The sequence below is a fragment of the Poecilia formosa genome, unplaced genomic scaffold (genome assembly GCF_000485575.1).
Source record: "Poecilia formosa unplaced genomic scaffold, Poecilia_formosa-5.1.2 Scaffold593, whole genome shotgun sequence".
Taxonomy (NCBI): domain Eukaryota; kingdom Metazoa; phylum Chordata; class Actinopteri; order Cyprinodontiformes; family Poeciliidae; genus Poecilia; species Poecilia formosa.
The window spans coordinates 253,469-269,202 of NW_006800532.1; the positions used below are offsets into that span (position 1 = coordinate 253,469).

Sequence of the window (15,734 nt, forward strand, 5' to 3'; positions counted from 1 at the left end):
TGTGTGTGTGTGTGTGTGTTCAGTGTATGTGTGTATTCAGTGTGTGTGTGTGTGTGTGTGTGTGTGTTCAGTGTATGTGTGTATTCAGTGTGTGTGTGTGTTAACTGGAGCAGATTAACGGATGAGCTGCAGATTTTCCCTGTAATTCCAGCTGTGAACCTCAGATCTGCACAGACACTCGTTAACGGGTCGGTTCTGGTCGGAGCAGAATCAGAACTGACTGTGCTGAAGCGGATCCAGGATCAGTGGAATGTTCTGGTTATCTGTTTCCTATCTGAAATATTTGTGAGGTTCTGACCCACCTCTCTGGGTCAGAACCGGGTCATTCCTGCTGGATCTGCATCCTGGACTACAGAAGGATGAAGAGGCTCCGCCTCCTCGCCATCTTCGTCCTGGCCCTGTGGGCAGAGCCAAGATACTTCATGATGCTGACCTCTGAGGTTCTCCGAGAGACAGCCGGACCCAGTGGACCGGGTGGAACCGGCGGGCCGGTTCTGTTCTACCTCAAGAGGACGAGGCGGAGCTGGGTCTGGAACCAGTTCTTTGTCCTGGAGGAGGATGCCGGACATGAGCCTCAGTATGTGGGGAAGGTAAGACCAGAACCTCCTGAACCGGTTCTGAACAGGTCCGGAAATTGGTTCTGCCATGTTCTATATTTCGAGTCTGGATTCATGTTTGGTTTGGAGCTTGAGGTTCTGTCAGGTTCTGTTTTCAGTTCAGCAGAACTTGATGGACAGAGTGAAACCATAATGGTGGCTCAGTGGTGCCACCCAGAGGCATGCTGGGAAACTCACTGATGGAAAGTATTAATTCAGATGGACGGCCAGTGGACAGAAACAGTGTATAACTATCATCAGTATGCATCCATCCATCTCCTCCCTCTTACCTGGGGTCGGGTCGTGGGGTCAACAGCCCAAGAAAGGAGGTGCAGACTTCCCTCTCCCCAGCCTCCAGGTCCAGGGGAATCCCAAGGCGTTCCCAGCAGAGGAACATCTTCCTTCAGGGGTGTCCTGGGTCTCCCTCTGGGCCTCCTTCTAGTGGGACCTGAACCAGGGAGGCGTCCATCCTGACCAGATGCCCGAGCCTCAACTGGCTCCTCCTGACATGAAGGAGCAGTGGCTCTACTCTGAGTCCCTCCTGGATATCTGATCTTCTCACCCCATCTCTAAGTGAGAGCCCAGCCACCCTGCGGAGAAAACTCATTTTGGCCACTTGTATCCGCGACCTTGTTGCGGGTAGGAATGTAGATCAACCGGTAAATCGAGAGCCAGGCCAATCTGCCTGTCCATTATCCCCCCATTTATGAACAGGATCCCGAGATACTTAAATTCCTCCACTTGGGGCAGGACGACCTCCCTGACCCGGAGAAGGCACTCTACCCTTTTCCGGCTCAAGACCAGGGCCTTGCATTTGGAGGCACTGATCCTCATCCCGGCCGCTTCGCACTCGGCTGCGAACCGCTCCAGCGAGAGCTGCAGATCACGATCTGATGAAGCCAACAGGACCACATCGTCTGCAAAAACCAGGATGCGATCCTAAGGCCACCAAAACGGATCCCCTCAACACCTCGGCTGCGCCTAGAAATTCTGGGCATGAGAGTAATGAACAGAATCGGTGACAAAGGGCAGCCTTGGCGGAGTCCAACCCTCACCAGAAATGAGCCCGACTTACTGCTGGTGTTCTGTGTGAAAATCTGTTTCCCCTGTGTTGGGAGTGCACCGCACCGGAGCCAGAGAGGTGAATCTAGGGCTGATACGATTCCTGGAGCGATTCGAGTCCCTCGATTACTAAAATTGCTCCAGGAAAATTTACCTTCCTTGAAGCTTTGTTAATTTATGTTTTATCATTTAGCGCGCCGTGTTCCGGCCGGGACATTATTTGCGTTGCGCGGAGCTCCGACTTCCGCCTCTGAGTTGTTGATGAAAGCTAAGTGTTAGCTGCATAATGTCCAATCTTCCAGTTCGGCCCGCGGGGATTTTACTGATTGGTGATAATTTTGGGTTTTCATCGTTTTTGGGAACCAACAAACATCCTTAAAATGACCGGAGCGATCCGGGAGTCCGGCAGCCTTTCTGCTCCGGAGCTGCTGGTTCAGAGCTGAGGAGGATTTCTACAGGTAGAGGCTGAACACGGCGGGCGGCTGATGCTGACCGTGGAAGAGCAGCTTTAGGACGAACCGACAATAAATTTACATCATCCCGGTCTGAACAAACTTTTAACTATAATTAACTTTTTTGTTACTTAATATCTTTCATTATTATTCTTTGCCACTTTCTACATTCAAGGGCGTAGATCCCATCTCATTATTGGGGGGAACCATAAACAGGAACATTTCTTAAGACCAATTTTGGGGGGGTCGGCAAAGTTACAGTGAAATGTAACATAAAATGTGGTTTAAAGAGTTTTTAAACCACATTCAAGCTGCAGGACCAAAAATGGCTAGTAATGCACATCAAACGTGTTTTTCTCAGTAAGCAACCTATTGAGAAATAAAACTAAAATTTAAATGTTGCTTCTATACGAGTTTTGTTCATTCTGACTGATCTGATCTCTGCTACACCTTTGCAAAATTTTATGGTTCTAAATAAAAAAGCTTTATTGAGTAACTGCTCTTAATAAAATTTGTCATAAACATTGATTTATTGAAATAAATACATAATACAAGTTATGAGCCGTTTAAATTATAACTTGCTAATTCGCTTTATTTTTTAAGCCTTTTTTAGTTTTGCCATGTCCTGGGTGACGGAGAACAAACGGGTAGATAGAAATGAATATCTGGGGGGTATTGTACCTTAAACGTAACATTTAAAGCACCAGGGCTTATATAGAAAAATATTCAGATTTTATTTAGTGGTTTTAAAAGCTCTACATTGAAGACAGTGAGAAATAAAGGCATAGGTTTCTGTTTTTTCTATCCGTTTTCAACTCCCACTCTGAGCTGGTCCACTTGCTCAGCTGCTCCTCCGGTTTCAAACTCTTCTAATTAACTAAAAGTTAGACTTAAATATGAATGAGATGTTTGCTACCTTTTACAAAAAAGCTTAAGTTTATGAAAGCAGTGTAGCAGTTTAGCTAATGAGGTAGCTCATCACGATTCAGCCAAAGAAAGAAAATAAACGGCAGTCTGATTTTTATTGTTAATGTTTTTCTTCTTATTGAGTAGTGAAAGGAAATAAAAGGTGTTGCATGTCTTTTAAGTATTTACTTACTGGAAGGGTTTTTATTTTGCTGCAGAGCCACAGCTAACAGCTAGCTCCTCTCTTCAGCGGTTCTAACGGAGCCGTTCAGCGCTGCTGTTGCTCCTCCTACACTTTGGACTGAACCATTGTTCTTATAATGGTGGGGGGGGACCTGAAAATTAATTTACTTTTTTTCTGAGATAAATGGCAGATTTAGTTCGTTCTTTGTTTCTTTTGCCTTTTCATATTGAGATTATTTAAATGCAAACGTTTCTTCAATTAGTTTTTTTGGGGGACAATTCTAGACTTTTACAAGATTGGGGGGTCCGGACACCCCCGACCTTTACGCATATGGTTCAGCCCCGCTAGGAAGGCTCACCCAGATTTAGTTAAAAGTTTTAACATTTTTAACATGGACTTAGAATATCACAAGAGCCAACGTTAGAAATAAAACATTATAATAAATATATTATCAGTTTACACAGGTGGCAATGACTGTTGTTAATATGTAATTCTTTCACTCTGTCAAAAGTAAGATGGCTCCCAAATCTGCCGTTTTTATTTTGAAGGTTTCCTAAAGCCACGATGTGAGAAAGAAGTGGGAAAATAAGGAGACAGATTCACTGCACAGGATGAATCTAGAACAGTGGTTCTAAACCTTTTTTGAGGTACCGAACCCCCCAGTTTCATATGCGCATTCACCGAACCCCCCCCTCCCCCACACACACACACACACAATATTTTGCAGTATTATGATGATTATATTAGTTGTATTACCTCCCCCACGCCACTAGAGGCAGTACCAACCCCGAAAAGATGTGACTAAGGAGCAGATTTAGACTATAGAATTTGGTAAAATCCATGCTGAGAGTGGAGCTCGTTCCCGCAGCTCTGATTGGCTCAGCAATGTAACGTGATCCTCTGCAGCAAGTGATGGCAAAGCGGGGCGTCATCACGACTTTACACAGTGTGTCTTTACCTCCGTGGCAGAGGCTCCACCGAACCCCTGGGGTTCGATCGAACCCAGGTTAAAGAACCACTGCTTTAGAAGCTCTCTGAAGCTAGAACTCCTCGGCTGGAACACATGAATGAGCATGTAAATATGTGCATATTATTCAGTATTAATCGTTATTGAATCACCGTTGTTTCTCTATACAGTACTAAATAAATATAAAAAAAAATTATGACCGACTGCGTGCTTTGTAAAATACTCATTATACATCAATATCAGAGTGTTATATTCCTATTATATTTTGTTTTCCTCACTAAGAATATTTAAATATCCTGAACTATGTATCAATCCAATACTTGATACTTTAAAAACTACATGTCCTTGTAAATGTAGCTATGATGCTGTTTGAATAAGGTTTACAGGAATAAAGCGTGATAATCTGTTTAGTATTTAGTGAGTTCATTAGGCGACTTTAATTTATAGCTTTATTCTGTAGCAACCATATGGAGCTACAACAGTCTCATAATTAACAGGACGCACAGGACGAGATTCACGACAATATTAACATGGGGATAAATAGCTAATATGTTAGATATCTCACTTACCGCTCCGCTGTCACTGCCAGAAGCCAGGATGAGGTCGAAACTGTCGGATCGTCGTCATGGCTACAGCGCTGCTGGAATGGGTTAATGTGATTGTCTAAAACAGAGGTTACCCCACGTGGGGGTTTGTTCATATGATTGGCTAAAACAAGGAAGCTATCTGATTGGTTACTGATCACCCAATCAGATAAACTACTTATTAAACAAAGACATTTGTGGATTGAGACATCAGGGGAATCTCAAAATTCACACAATTGCAGCAACTCAGGCCAGAAGCAGCTTGGAAATCAAGATATATTTGGGTTTACATCAAAAATTACAAGTGTGGATTTCATCCTGCGCATTTATGAATTATGAGACTGTTTTAGCTCCATAGAACCAGAAGGTTCGGTTCCGGTAGCAGAGCTAAGTGATTGTTCTTGCAGTTCTGCCTCTGGCCGGAAGAGGCAGCACACACCACCAGAACCCCTCTCCCCCCGAGAAGAAGTCCCGAACCCGACCGTCATGGCCGAACTGAACCGGCAGCTCCAGGAGTACCTGATCCAGTCCAAAAGCGGCGGCACCAAGTCCAGCTCCAGCACCTCGGTGGAAGTGGGTGAACCGGAAGCGGTACCGGGCAGCTGGTTCGGCCGATGGTCCAGTCCGTGGTCCGGGCAGAGCTCCGGCGGCAACGGCAGCTCCTCCTGGCCCTGGTCGGCCGACCCGGACCCGTGCCTGCCCGGAGTGACCCGGAAGCAGCGCCTGCTGGGGTTCGGGCTCTGCGCGGCCATGTCGGCTCTGTGTTTCGGGCTGTCGGCCCTCTACGCCCCGCTGCTGCTCCTCTACGCCCGGAAGTTCGCGCTGCTCTGGTCGCTGGGCTCGCTGTTCGCCGTGGCGGCGGTGGCGGCGCTGCGAGGCCCCAGCCGGCTGCTGGCCGGCCTGCACCGCTCCCCCGGGGCCGCGGCCTACCTGGCCTCCCTGGCCGGGACGCTCTACGCCGCCCTGGGCCTCCACAGCACCGTGCTGACGGCACTGGGAGCCGGTCTGCAGGTGGCGCTCATCCTGGGCTGCCTGCTGGCGCTGCTGCCTGGGGGCAGCGCTGGGATCCGGGTTCTGGGCGGCTGGACTTTCTCCGTCCTCAAGAGGACCGTGAGCGGCAGAACCCTGTCGATCTGAGCGGAACCGAACCCAGAGGCGGAACCGGAGCGTATCGAGACTTTCCTCTGCAGGACTAAACCCTGGGCGCTGATTGCCAGGAGGATCTGGAGTTCCGAGGACCAAAGTACAAAAACTGACCCAAAAACTGTGATGGGGGGGGAGGGTGGTTCTGGTTCTGAGTTGTTGTAGCTTTATTAATAAAACAGGTACTACCAGCGGACTGGGTCACAGACATGAAAACCCAGACTCTGGTTCCGGACGAGCTAACTGGACCCCAGGGTTCCTCCCGGTTCCGTATCAAAGAAACATCCTGGTGGGAGATGAAGGAATGAAAATAGTGACATCACTGGGAGCCGGTCCGATTGGACCGCTTCAAACTCCATAGGAACCCTGGGATTCCCCGACAAGAACCTGTGCAGTCAGACAGGTTCTGGTTCTGGTGTTGAAGCAGAAATCCATCCAGCTTGTTCTCCGTTTGGGATTTAAGGTGGACCGGTTGTTTTATTATGAATACAGGGATTCAGCGGGTCAGAACCAGAACCTGCCGTCTGATTCTGGCCAATCAAACACGTTATTTGGGCCGCCCACAGGGGGCGCCACGCTGCCAGCAGTTCAAGTGTGAATCTTTATTGTCCAGTTCGGTGAAAACACAAACACATAGAAATCTGTTAGAAAACGCTGCAGAAACAAAACTGAGTCTCTACATCAGACACCTGCTGCACGGTGGCCACGCCCCCATGGGGGCCACGCCCCCTAAGGGGTGAGCCAGGTCACATGACCAACAGTCTGAAGGTGGTGAGCGGCCCTACCGGCCCCGCCCGCCGGCCCTCGGCCCCCCCCTGGGTGGTGGTCCCCCCCTCCTCAGCCCCGCCCCCCCCGCGGGCCCCCAGCCACCCCGCCCGCCCCGCCCGGGGGGGCCGTAGCCGCCGTCGTCCCTCTGAGGTCGTCCGCCTGCAGAGACACAAACATGAAGAGGGAAAATCCTGAGATTCAGATCAAACCTGCAAAAGATTCAGTAGAAATTAATTCAATAAAGAGAAAGGCCTAGTTAAAACAATCTTATTATTTGCTGTGAAACATTTACAAATTCTATTTTTACTTTGCAATAAAGTGCTTAATATAATGGTTTGACTATTTGTGAAATTTTTAAAAATACACAACTATTAGCATGTTTGGAAAAACATTTACTAAATCAGAGTATTTATCATTTCAGATCAGACATTTTCAGTCAGAACTAAAATGAAACGGATCCGAGTCGATGTACTGAAGAGCAAACGTTTCATTTATGGCTCAAACCAACTCCACGACGGTTTCAGTCTGGATTTAAAGGAGCTCAGGGTTTCAGCTGGTTTTCAGTTTTCTGGAAGTTTGTTCCAGATTTGTGGAGCATAGAAGCTGAATGCTGCTTCTCCATGTCTGGTTCTGGATGTAGAACCAGAACCTGAGCGGTCTGAAGGTCCAGCAGTGACGATATGTGAAGGCTTAGAGGCCGTTAAACACCAGCTCATGGTGAGAAGGAGCTGGATCTGAATATTAACGAGGTGGAGGAGCAGAGTCAGACATCGCTGAAAACCAAAGAGGTAAAACATCATTTTGAGGATGTAACAGTTGAAATGTCTATATGGGAAAAATTAAAATGGAATTGGCTGAATATGTAGGGCTCCTGGTTCTAATACGAATCTGAACAGTTTGAAACCTACAACTGCAAAGGTCCGTTTTATCGACATGAACAACTTTAATATTGATCAGTAAACGATCACAAAGTCTTTCCCTCAAATTACAAGAGATTTCATAAAGCATAGATCAACTGAGGCTGACGGTACGAACAAGAAAAAATAAATTCACCGCGACTTTACGGGGAGCAAAACAAGGTTATTATAGCAAACAATAAAAATAATAAATAAAATTTTAAAGGTGTCTGGAATATTTTAAACTCATTAGGAAAATCTCCAAGCACACAAATAATACAAACCTTAACAACTTAGAAGAGATAGTTCATAATTGTAGCACATGAAACACTAAACGACATTAGTGAGAAATCCAGATTCCATGTTTGTCAGAGTGGAAGGAAAAGAAACGATGGCCATAATAAATAAATGTAAAAATAAAAGGTCAACTGACTGTGATGACATCGACATGATAATAGTAAAGAAGGTGATTGTAGAAATTATCCAGCCGCTAACATATCTGGAATCTGTCAATGAAAACTGGTAAATTCACACAAAATATGAAAACTGCAAAAGTCATCCCACTGTATAAATACAACATCATTTCACAAATTACAGGCCTGTTTTACTTCCACTGGCCTCCAACGTTTTGGAAATTTGTTTCCAGATTGGAAAGATTCATTAACAAACACCAACTGGCTGGGAGTCGGTCTGGGTGGAGACCACAGCCACCGGTTCCCCAGACGGAGACCAACCTGCTGCTGGGGACTGACCCACTTAAAAACAGCATTTCATCCAACTGACCATGAAATACTCATCAGGAACGAAGAGGTCCAAGAGGAGACGGTTAGCACTGGATGAAAAGTTCTCTCAGCAACAGATGATGATTTCCATTTTGCACATTACAGAAAAGAGCCAGTCCAACAGTTCAGGCTGATTTCTATCGTCACACCAACAATTTATCTATAGATTCTTTCCTCTGAAACTCACTGATTTGGTAGAGTTTCAAACTGCACAGTTTATGTACAAAGCTAGAAACAAATTGTTACCAGAAAATGTTCAGACATTGTTTACTGATAGAGTGGAGGGTCTGACTGTAGAGAACAGCTGAACTTCAGAACGCTAAACGTTCAAACAACCATGAAAACAACGAGCCAATCGGTGGCTGGGGAGACGATCTGGAACAAAGAGAAGCAACGTCCATGAAAAACCTCAAGATGTTTTATTAGAAGCAACAGGGAATTACAGCATGGAGGACGACCGGGGCAACTGGGTCTGTGTGTTACGGCTGTGTAATAATATCGATTTTGCGATATATATCGATATTTTCTTTCCTAGAAAAAAATCAATATTCATCCGCAAGTATCATAACATCCAACTGTCACCTGTCTCACTCACTGCTGCTTCGCCAGGAGAGTGATTAGGTCAACCAGGCTTAGAGTGATTCCTTCACATGTGAAGTGTCAGGGTTAAAAGGTATCACACTATGCAGAGCAGGTACTTGGTGCACTTTATTTACTTTACAAATGCATGTAAGCTACAGTTTGTACTGTTTCAACTAAAAGAAACATGTTTTCTCTCCACTTCTTTGATTCATTTTGTCCAGCTGTCGACTTTAAGTCTGTGTCCATGTCCAACCAGAGCCAGGTATTGTGTAGTTGGTGCTTTTAATCAGTTTTCAGTTAAATTAATTCAATCCAACTCTACAACAGTCACAAAATGTCACCAAAATCACTCTGACCCTCTAAAATCTTTCAGAAAATTGCAGTTCAATACAGTATTGAACTGTATCGTTTGCTGAACATCGCAATATATATCGTATTGTGAGCAGAATATCGTGTATCGTATTGTGAGATTATTGTGTCACTACAGCCCTAGTGTGTGTATACATTATATATGTAGATGTGCAGGAGTTATTTTCGTCTGGTTCAGGAACTATTTCTGATTTAGAGAAGGATTCAGGAAATGGGAAGATTATTGATGTTATGAATTACTGAATGAAAAAAGGTTCTGGTTATAAAAGTCAAACTTCCTCCGTTTCAGACTCGGAGCAGGAGATTTACATGGATTGGAGTTTGTATACTTGGTAATAAGGTATTGTATTTACATTTCTTATTTTATTACGTTTTGCTGGTGAAATGTCTGTGTGAAACAAATCATCATCATGACATAATGAAGGGGTTAGCTAACGGAGCGTCAAGGACGTCACTGAATGTGGTGGTGCTGTGGTGGTGCAGGGGTTAAGCAGATCCCACATATGGAGGCCTCAGTCCTCGATGCGGATGTCCCAGGTTCGATTCCCGGCCTGGTGACCTTTGCCACATGTCTTCCCCGTGTCTCATTACCCACATTCCTCTCAACTAACTATTAAATAAAGGCCACTACAGCCAATAAAACCTTAAAAAAAAAAAAAAAAAAACATCACCGAATGCATTTGGATAATTTTTGTTCCCCGGAACAAAAACAGCAAAACCTAATAATTATATCCAAAGCATGCAGAGCAGTTGGATCCTCCAGGAGGAAGCTAGCAGCTAGCAGCTAGCACACAGCGCTAACAGGAGGCTCAATGCTGACCACCGGCCAGGACGTCTCTACCGACACACAGCATTCATGTCTACAACTAGCTCTGCTGTCCCTTAGCAGCTTAGCGCTTCCACAGAGAGAAGGAACCGACCGCCAGTCAGATGAAGTCTGGCAGGAAATCCCTCTCCATTCTGCTGGAGCTCAAAACACAGATTTCCCCTCTGATGTGGGAACGTCCCGAGAATAAAACGTAGCCAGACCCCTTGAAGAGGCGGTGTGGGGAATCGTTTGGGCTAAAACACTTTCCTACACAATCACTGAGACGGTTATGACCTTGTTTAGCATGCCACAGACAACTGGGAAAAATGAAGACTGAAAAATATAACCCAAAAACAACATAAACATGTCTACGCAGCACCGGGAGGGAAGAAATGGACATTTATGCATTTTTAGACACTAAAAGTACAAAAATTATTATTCAAGGGCTACAAAAGTGGATTTTGAACCACATGTACCCTTTAACTGAAAGTCATGAATCACTGACCTCCGTCTGGAGCCTCGTGGTCCCCGGTCCCGGGGCCGTCCTGCCAGGGACGCTTACGGGGCGGCAGGGACGCCATGTCCATCCCCTGCATGGACGAGGGACGCTCCCGCCCCCCCGGAGACGAACCGTCGTCCCGAAACCCGTCATGGCCTGAGGACAGGAGGAGACGAGGGTCAGCGTGACAGACGGCCGTCCCTTCGGACACCACTGGCCCCGACCCCTCACCTCCTCCCCGCGGGGGCCCTCCTCCTCGGGGGGGCCTCCCTCGGCCCCCGGACTCCCAGCCTCGGCCGACCTCCTCGCCGCCGTCAAAGCCCTCCTCCTGGCCGCTGTAGTCCTCGGTGTAGCCCCGCCCCCCTCGGCCCGGCCCGCCCCCTCGGAACCTGCAACAGGAGCCAGAACCGGTCAGAACCGGTCAGAACCGGCCAGAACCGGTCAGAACCGGCCTCACCCACACAGATGCGGCTCGCCCACCTGTCGTCCCGCCGTCCTCTGAAGTCCCCCACACCGAAGCGGTCGTCGGAGCCCCAGGCCCCGCCCCCCCGGTGCCCTCCCCCCCGGTGGCCCCCCCCCTGGTACCCCGGCCTCCAGCTGTCCTCCCCCCGGCTGTGGAAGTCCTGTCCTCCATCCTGAGGGCCCCTCCGGCCCTGCTGGCCGTCTCCCCAGTAAGAGCCTTGGTCTGGCCCCCCCGGGCCTCCGGGCCCCCCGGGTCCCTGCCGGTCTGTGGGACCCATGTGGTGGTTCGGGGGCGGCCCTCGATGGTCTCCTGGAAAAACAGGCGCCACCATGAAGAACACAAACATCTGGTAAAGACTCCTGAGGGACCCCACATCTACTGACCTTTGTTGTTGGGGCCCTGGGGCCCCATCCCATGCATCATGGGTCCTGAGTTCTGGCCCTGCAGATAACAAAGCCGTTAGTTTGCATGCAGTCCTGCAGCCAGATGGGCCCCACCACACCCCTCACTCACCTGGTGCTGCATGTACGGGGGCCCCTGCATGCCTCCTTGGGGCCCCTGCATGTTGCCCATCCCATAGTTATTAGGCATGTTGCCGTGTGTCCTGGGTGGGGGCCCCATCATTCCACCCTGCATTTGGCCCTGGGGACTAATCATGTTCCCTTGGGGCGGGGGCCCTTGAGGGTCCCTTAAACCAATTCCTCGAGGAGGATGCCCCATCATCCCACCAGGGGGCCCCTGCATGCCTCTGGGCCCCATCCCATGAGGTCCTGGGGGGCCCATGTGTCTTGGTGGGCCAGGATGTCTCTGTGGTTCTTGCATGTCTGAGGGGCCCACCATGCCTTGAGGGGGCCCCTGATGAGATGGGGGTCCAGAAGGAGGCCCCATCTGTCCAGGCTGCATAAAGGGCTGCTGCATCCCTGCGGGGCCCATGGGGGGCGCCATCTGCTGGTGAGGCATGTTTGGAGCGTAGCCCTGCTGACCAGGAGGGCCCGGCCCCCCGGGGCCCGGAAAGGGGGGCATGGAGCCCGGTCCCTGGGGGGGGCCCATATTTCCATCCGAGTTCATCTGGCTCATCTTCATTTGCTGCAGACAAACAGAACCAAGTCAGAACCGCTGGATCCTAGAACCTTTGCTGGTTCTGAAGCCGCCCGATTTACTCTGATAGCCTGAAGCTAGCCGCTAATGCTAGCTTAGCCTCTGTTAGCACGACAGACTCACTCCGACCAGCGGCGGTCGGACTCTGGACCTGCTGAAGGCCTTCTAATGTAGATCTAGTTTCACGCTGGACCAAGATGGATGAATAAATGACAGATCTATAGATCTAATCTTCCATTCTGAGCTAAAATCCTTCAGGAGAGGAACAGCCTGGACAGATTCAGAGCTGCTAATGCTAATGAGATTCTGTTGGCCTCTGATGATGGGCCGGTTCTGGTTCTGCTAAAGCCCAGAGCTGGATCTGATCCGTTCTGGTAGACTGTGCTTACCTCCAGCAGGTGGGGGTTGGTGTACTGCAGCGCCGCCATCTCCTGCTCCAGCTCCGCCTGGGTCTTCTTCTTCCCCTCCACCTTCTGCTCCAGGTTCCGGTCCTTTGACAGATCTGCAGACGGGGGCATCATGGGAACTTTGTTCTCCGCCCAAGCCTGCAGACAGACATCCGACAGTCGGTCTCCACGGTTACATGACATCACCTCCTCTGGATCAGGTGTGGGCGCGTACCTGCTGGAACTGCGCCGGGATCGGTTTGGCGTAAGGAACCTTCTTCTGAGGAACCTTCTTGGAGTCCCGTCCCATCACCTCGTCCATGCCCCAGTCCAGTCCAGGGATGGACATCTCCACCTCGGCAGCCGCCTCTTTACCTGCAGGTGAGGCAGCACCAGAGGAAAACCTGAGAGCTCAGACGAACACCTGAGACCTTCACACCGGTCCGGTTCTCCAGAACTTACTGCTCTGCTCCTGCTCCATGGCCGCCTTCAGCTGCTCCGGGATGCCCATCCCAGGAATGGTAGCCAGGCTGTTGGGTTCCACATCATCTGGACAAAAACAGAACTTTCTGCTGCAGATACTGAGACCCAGAGGTTCTGGTTCTGCTTGGACTCTGCAGCTTACCGTACTCCACGCCGTCCTCCGACATCCCGGGAAGCAGGTTCAGGTTGTACCGGTCTCTCATCTTGTCCCCGGGTCGGTTCCTGGTCCAGAACTTACTGTAGAACAGAACCAGAAACAGCATATGGAATTCCTGCCTGGTACTGGTTCTGTGCGGGTCATGTACCGGTACCAGTGCGGATCCATACCTGGTGTGGTCGTTGGAACCAGAACACAGGATGTGACCCAGAGGGTGCCAGGCCAGACTCCAGATCATCCCTTCATGGGCCATCTCCATGCCGCCCACCTCCTTCTCCACCCTGCAGACAGTCACGGTACCGGGTCACCGGGTCACAGTACCAACACGGCCGTTACCGGCACCGTCTGGTTCTGATCAGCTTCTTACCCGGCGTGCCAGAACAGCAGCGACCCGTCGGAGCCTCCGCTGGCGAACAAACCCTCATGGACCGGGTGCCAGGCGACCGCTGAGGACACAACAGCAGAGGTCAGAGGTCGTGGTTGTAGACCAGTCTGCAGGTCTGGTTCTCTGGTTGACCTGAAGGTCTCAGGGGAACCGGTCCTGGTACCGGTCCTGATGCCGCCTCACCTGTGGCCTCCTTCTTGTGGCCCCGGAACACCTGCAGCTCCTCCTTCAGGTTCCGGATGTCGAAGAGTTTGCAGAGGTGGTCGCGGGACGCCGTCAGCAGCCAGTTCCCGTTCAGGTTCCACTTCACCTCCATCACCGTGTTCTTGTGGGCGTGGCTGGGGAGGGACAGGTGTGGCGGTGAGGTTCTGCGGGCGCCGCGGTCGGGTTCTGATGGGCGTGGTACTCACAGCGTGGCCAGGCTCTGACCCGTCTTGGGGTCCCAGAACTTGATGGGCTGCTGGCTGTCCTTGCTGCCGGACACCACCAGCCCCTTGGTGGGGTGCCAGTCCACGCACTTCACGTCGGCGCCGTGACCTGCACAACCACAGCACACCGTCAGAGGTTCTGCTGCGGTCCGGATCGGTTCTGACGGATCCGGATCCGGTACCTCGAAGGATCCGCTCCTCGTGGCAGCGCAGGAAGTCCCAGATCCGGACGGTGCCGTCATCGGAGCAGGTGGCGAACTTGTTGTCAGTGGGAGAGAAGCTGAGGACGAAGAGGAGGAAGAGGAGGAAGAGGAGTCATACAGCTGGCCGGTTCTGGTGGACCTAAAGCCGGTCCAGAGCCGGTTCTGGATGGGCTTTATATCCGCCACAACCAATCTTCCAATCAGAACCTGTGGTTCTGGACCATCAGAACCGGTTCTGGACCAGTTGTGTAGATGAACCTCTGTGGAGATCTGGACCCATTTCAGTCGGTAGAACCGAACCCTGCAGTCCTGGATGTGCTGAAGGTTCTGAACCAATTGGATCATCACAACCTCTGAAGGAAACCTTCAGAACCGACCTGGCCCGGCCCAGTTGGTTAACAGAACATCTAGCTGGTTCTGGGTCCTGCATGACAAACCACCGGGTCACATCCTGGTTCCAGAACCGACCCGACTTCCTGTTTTTCTCAGTTCCTGAAGCAGCTCAGGGATGACTGCAGGTCTGGTTCTGTGCGACCCGGTTGAGAGCTGGGTCCTTTATCTGAAGCTATTTCCATGGCGATTAACCAACGGCCCATCAGAACCGGCCGTCGTTAACTGGACCGGTTCAGCAGTTACAAAGCCGAGAAGGGTCCAACAGAACCAGCAGACAGATGCGGCTGGTGGTTCTGGAGAACCTGGACTAAAACATGTGAAACTGTAACCAGAAATGGTCCAGTGGGTTCAGAAGGTCTGGACCTGGTTCTGCTGGGAACAGACCCGGGTCAGGGATTCAAAACCAGCAGAAACCTTCAGGCGTCTTTCCGCTCAACATGTAGGTTAATCAGCCTGGTTCTGGTTCTGATCAGTCAGAACTGTTTGGATCCGTTAGAACCTGGCGGTTAAAGGTTTGCGATGGCAGCCAGGGGGCGGAGCTTCTGTCCAGCTGCATCATGGGAGACGTAGTGCCACTGTTCTATGTTCAGGAAGTGAACGCTTCACTTGGACCTGAGCGGCTGCTGTTGGGTCACGGACCAGAACTTTATGGATCAACGGGCCGGCCCGACGTAGAAACAGGTTGGTTTTATTCAGAACACACACGGCTCATGATGCACAGATCCAGCAGCAGCGCCCCCTGGTGGCCGGAGCTGCAGACAGCAGGAGCAAACCTGGCTTCTCTGATGGCCTCCTTGTGAGCCTGGAACATCTTGACGTTGTTCATGTTGGACTGCCAGTACTTGACGTAGCCGCTGTGGTCCGCCGTCAGCATCCACATGTCGTTGTGGGACCAGGTCATGGCCCGCACCGGGCTGTCATGGGCCTGCACACACAGAGGGGTCAGGAGGTCAGAGGTCAGCTGCTACCTTCCACACAGTGGTGAGAACTGAGATGGATAGAGAGCAGAGCTGAATTTCAGCTCTTCTGAGGATCCACTGAGCATCCACTGGGTCCCACTGAGGATCCACTGTGTTTTTGTATTAAAAGATGTTAAGTTGACAGGAAAAGTAAAAATATTACTGGGTAATTATACGTGAC

General features: G+C 50.1%; 2 protein-coding genes across 2 annotated transcripts in view; one reads left to right on the forward strand and one right to left on the reverse strand.

Annotated features, from left to right (window-relative positions):
* Positions 1-4,435: 4,435 nt before the first annotated feature.
* sft2d3 (SFT2 domain containing 3) lies at positions 4,436-6,090 on the forward strand. Its single transcript, XM_016665545.1, has one exon. The coding sequence runs from the start codon at positions 5,238-5,240 to the stop codon at positions 5,886-5,888; it is 651 nt and encodes a 216-aa protein (XP_016521031.1). The 5' UTR covers positions 4,436-5,237; the 3' UTR covers positions 5,889-6,090.
* A 384-nt stretch (positions 6,091-6,474) lies between these two features.
* wdr33 (WD repeat domain 33) overlaps positions 6,475-15,734 on the reverse strand; it is a 17,410-nt gene continuing 8,150 nt past the window's right edge. Inside the window, exons 6-21 of the mRNA XM_007541211.2 lie at positions 15,368-15,519; positions 14,181-14,278; positions 13,981-14,107; positions 13,754-13,908; positions 13,553-13,631; positions 13,356-13,466; positions 13,171-13,265; positions 13,008-13,094; positions 12,781-12,920; positions 12,549-12,704; positions 11,575-12,147; positions 11,445-11,502; positions 11,079-11,370; positions 10,830-10,987; positions 10,605-10,754; positions 6,475-6,821 (exon numbers count right to left, since the gene is read on the reverse strand). Coding sequence (XP_007541273.1) covers positions 6,676-6,821; positions 10,605-10,754; positions 10,830-10,987; positions 11,079-11,370; positions 11,445-11,502; positions 11,575-12,147; positions 12,549-12,704; positions 12,781-12,920; positions 13,008-13,094; positions 13,171-13,265; positions 13,356-13,466; positions 13,553-13,631; positions 13,754-13,908; positions 13,981-14,107; positions 14,181-14,278; positions 15,368-15,519 — 2,577 coding nt within the window. The 3' untranslated portion in view covers positions 6,475-6,675. The remainder of the gene's footprint in view (positions 6,822-10,604; positions 10,755-10,829; positions 10,988-11,078; positions 11,371-11,444; positions 11,503-11,574; positions 12,148-12,548; positions 12,705-12,780; positions 12,921-13,007; positions 13,095-13,170; positions 13,266-13,355; positions 13,467-13,552; positions 13,632-13,753; positions 13,909-13,980; positions 14,108-14,180; positions 14,279-15,367; positions 15,520-15,734) is intronic.

What these genes read in the sequence shown, in the direction of transcription:
- sft2d3 (XM_016665545.1), top strand. Translation starts at nt 5,238, where the DNA reads ATGGCCGAACTGAACCGGCAGCTCCAGGAGTACCTGATCCAGTCCAAA.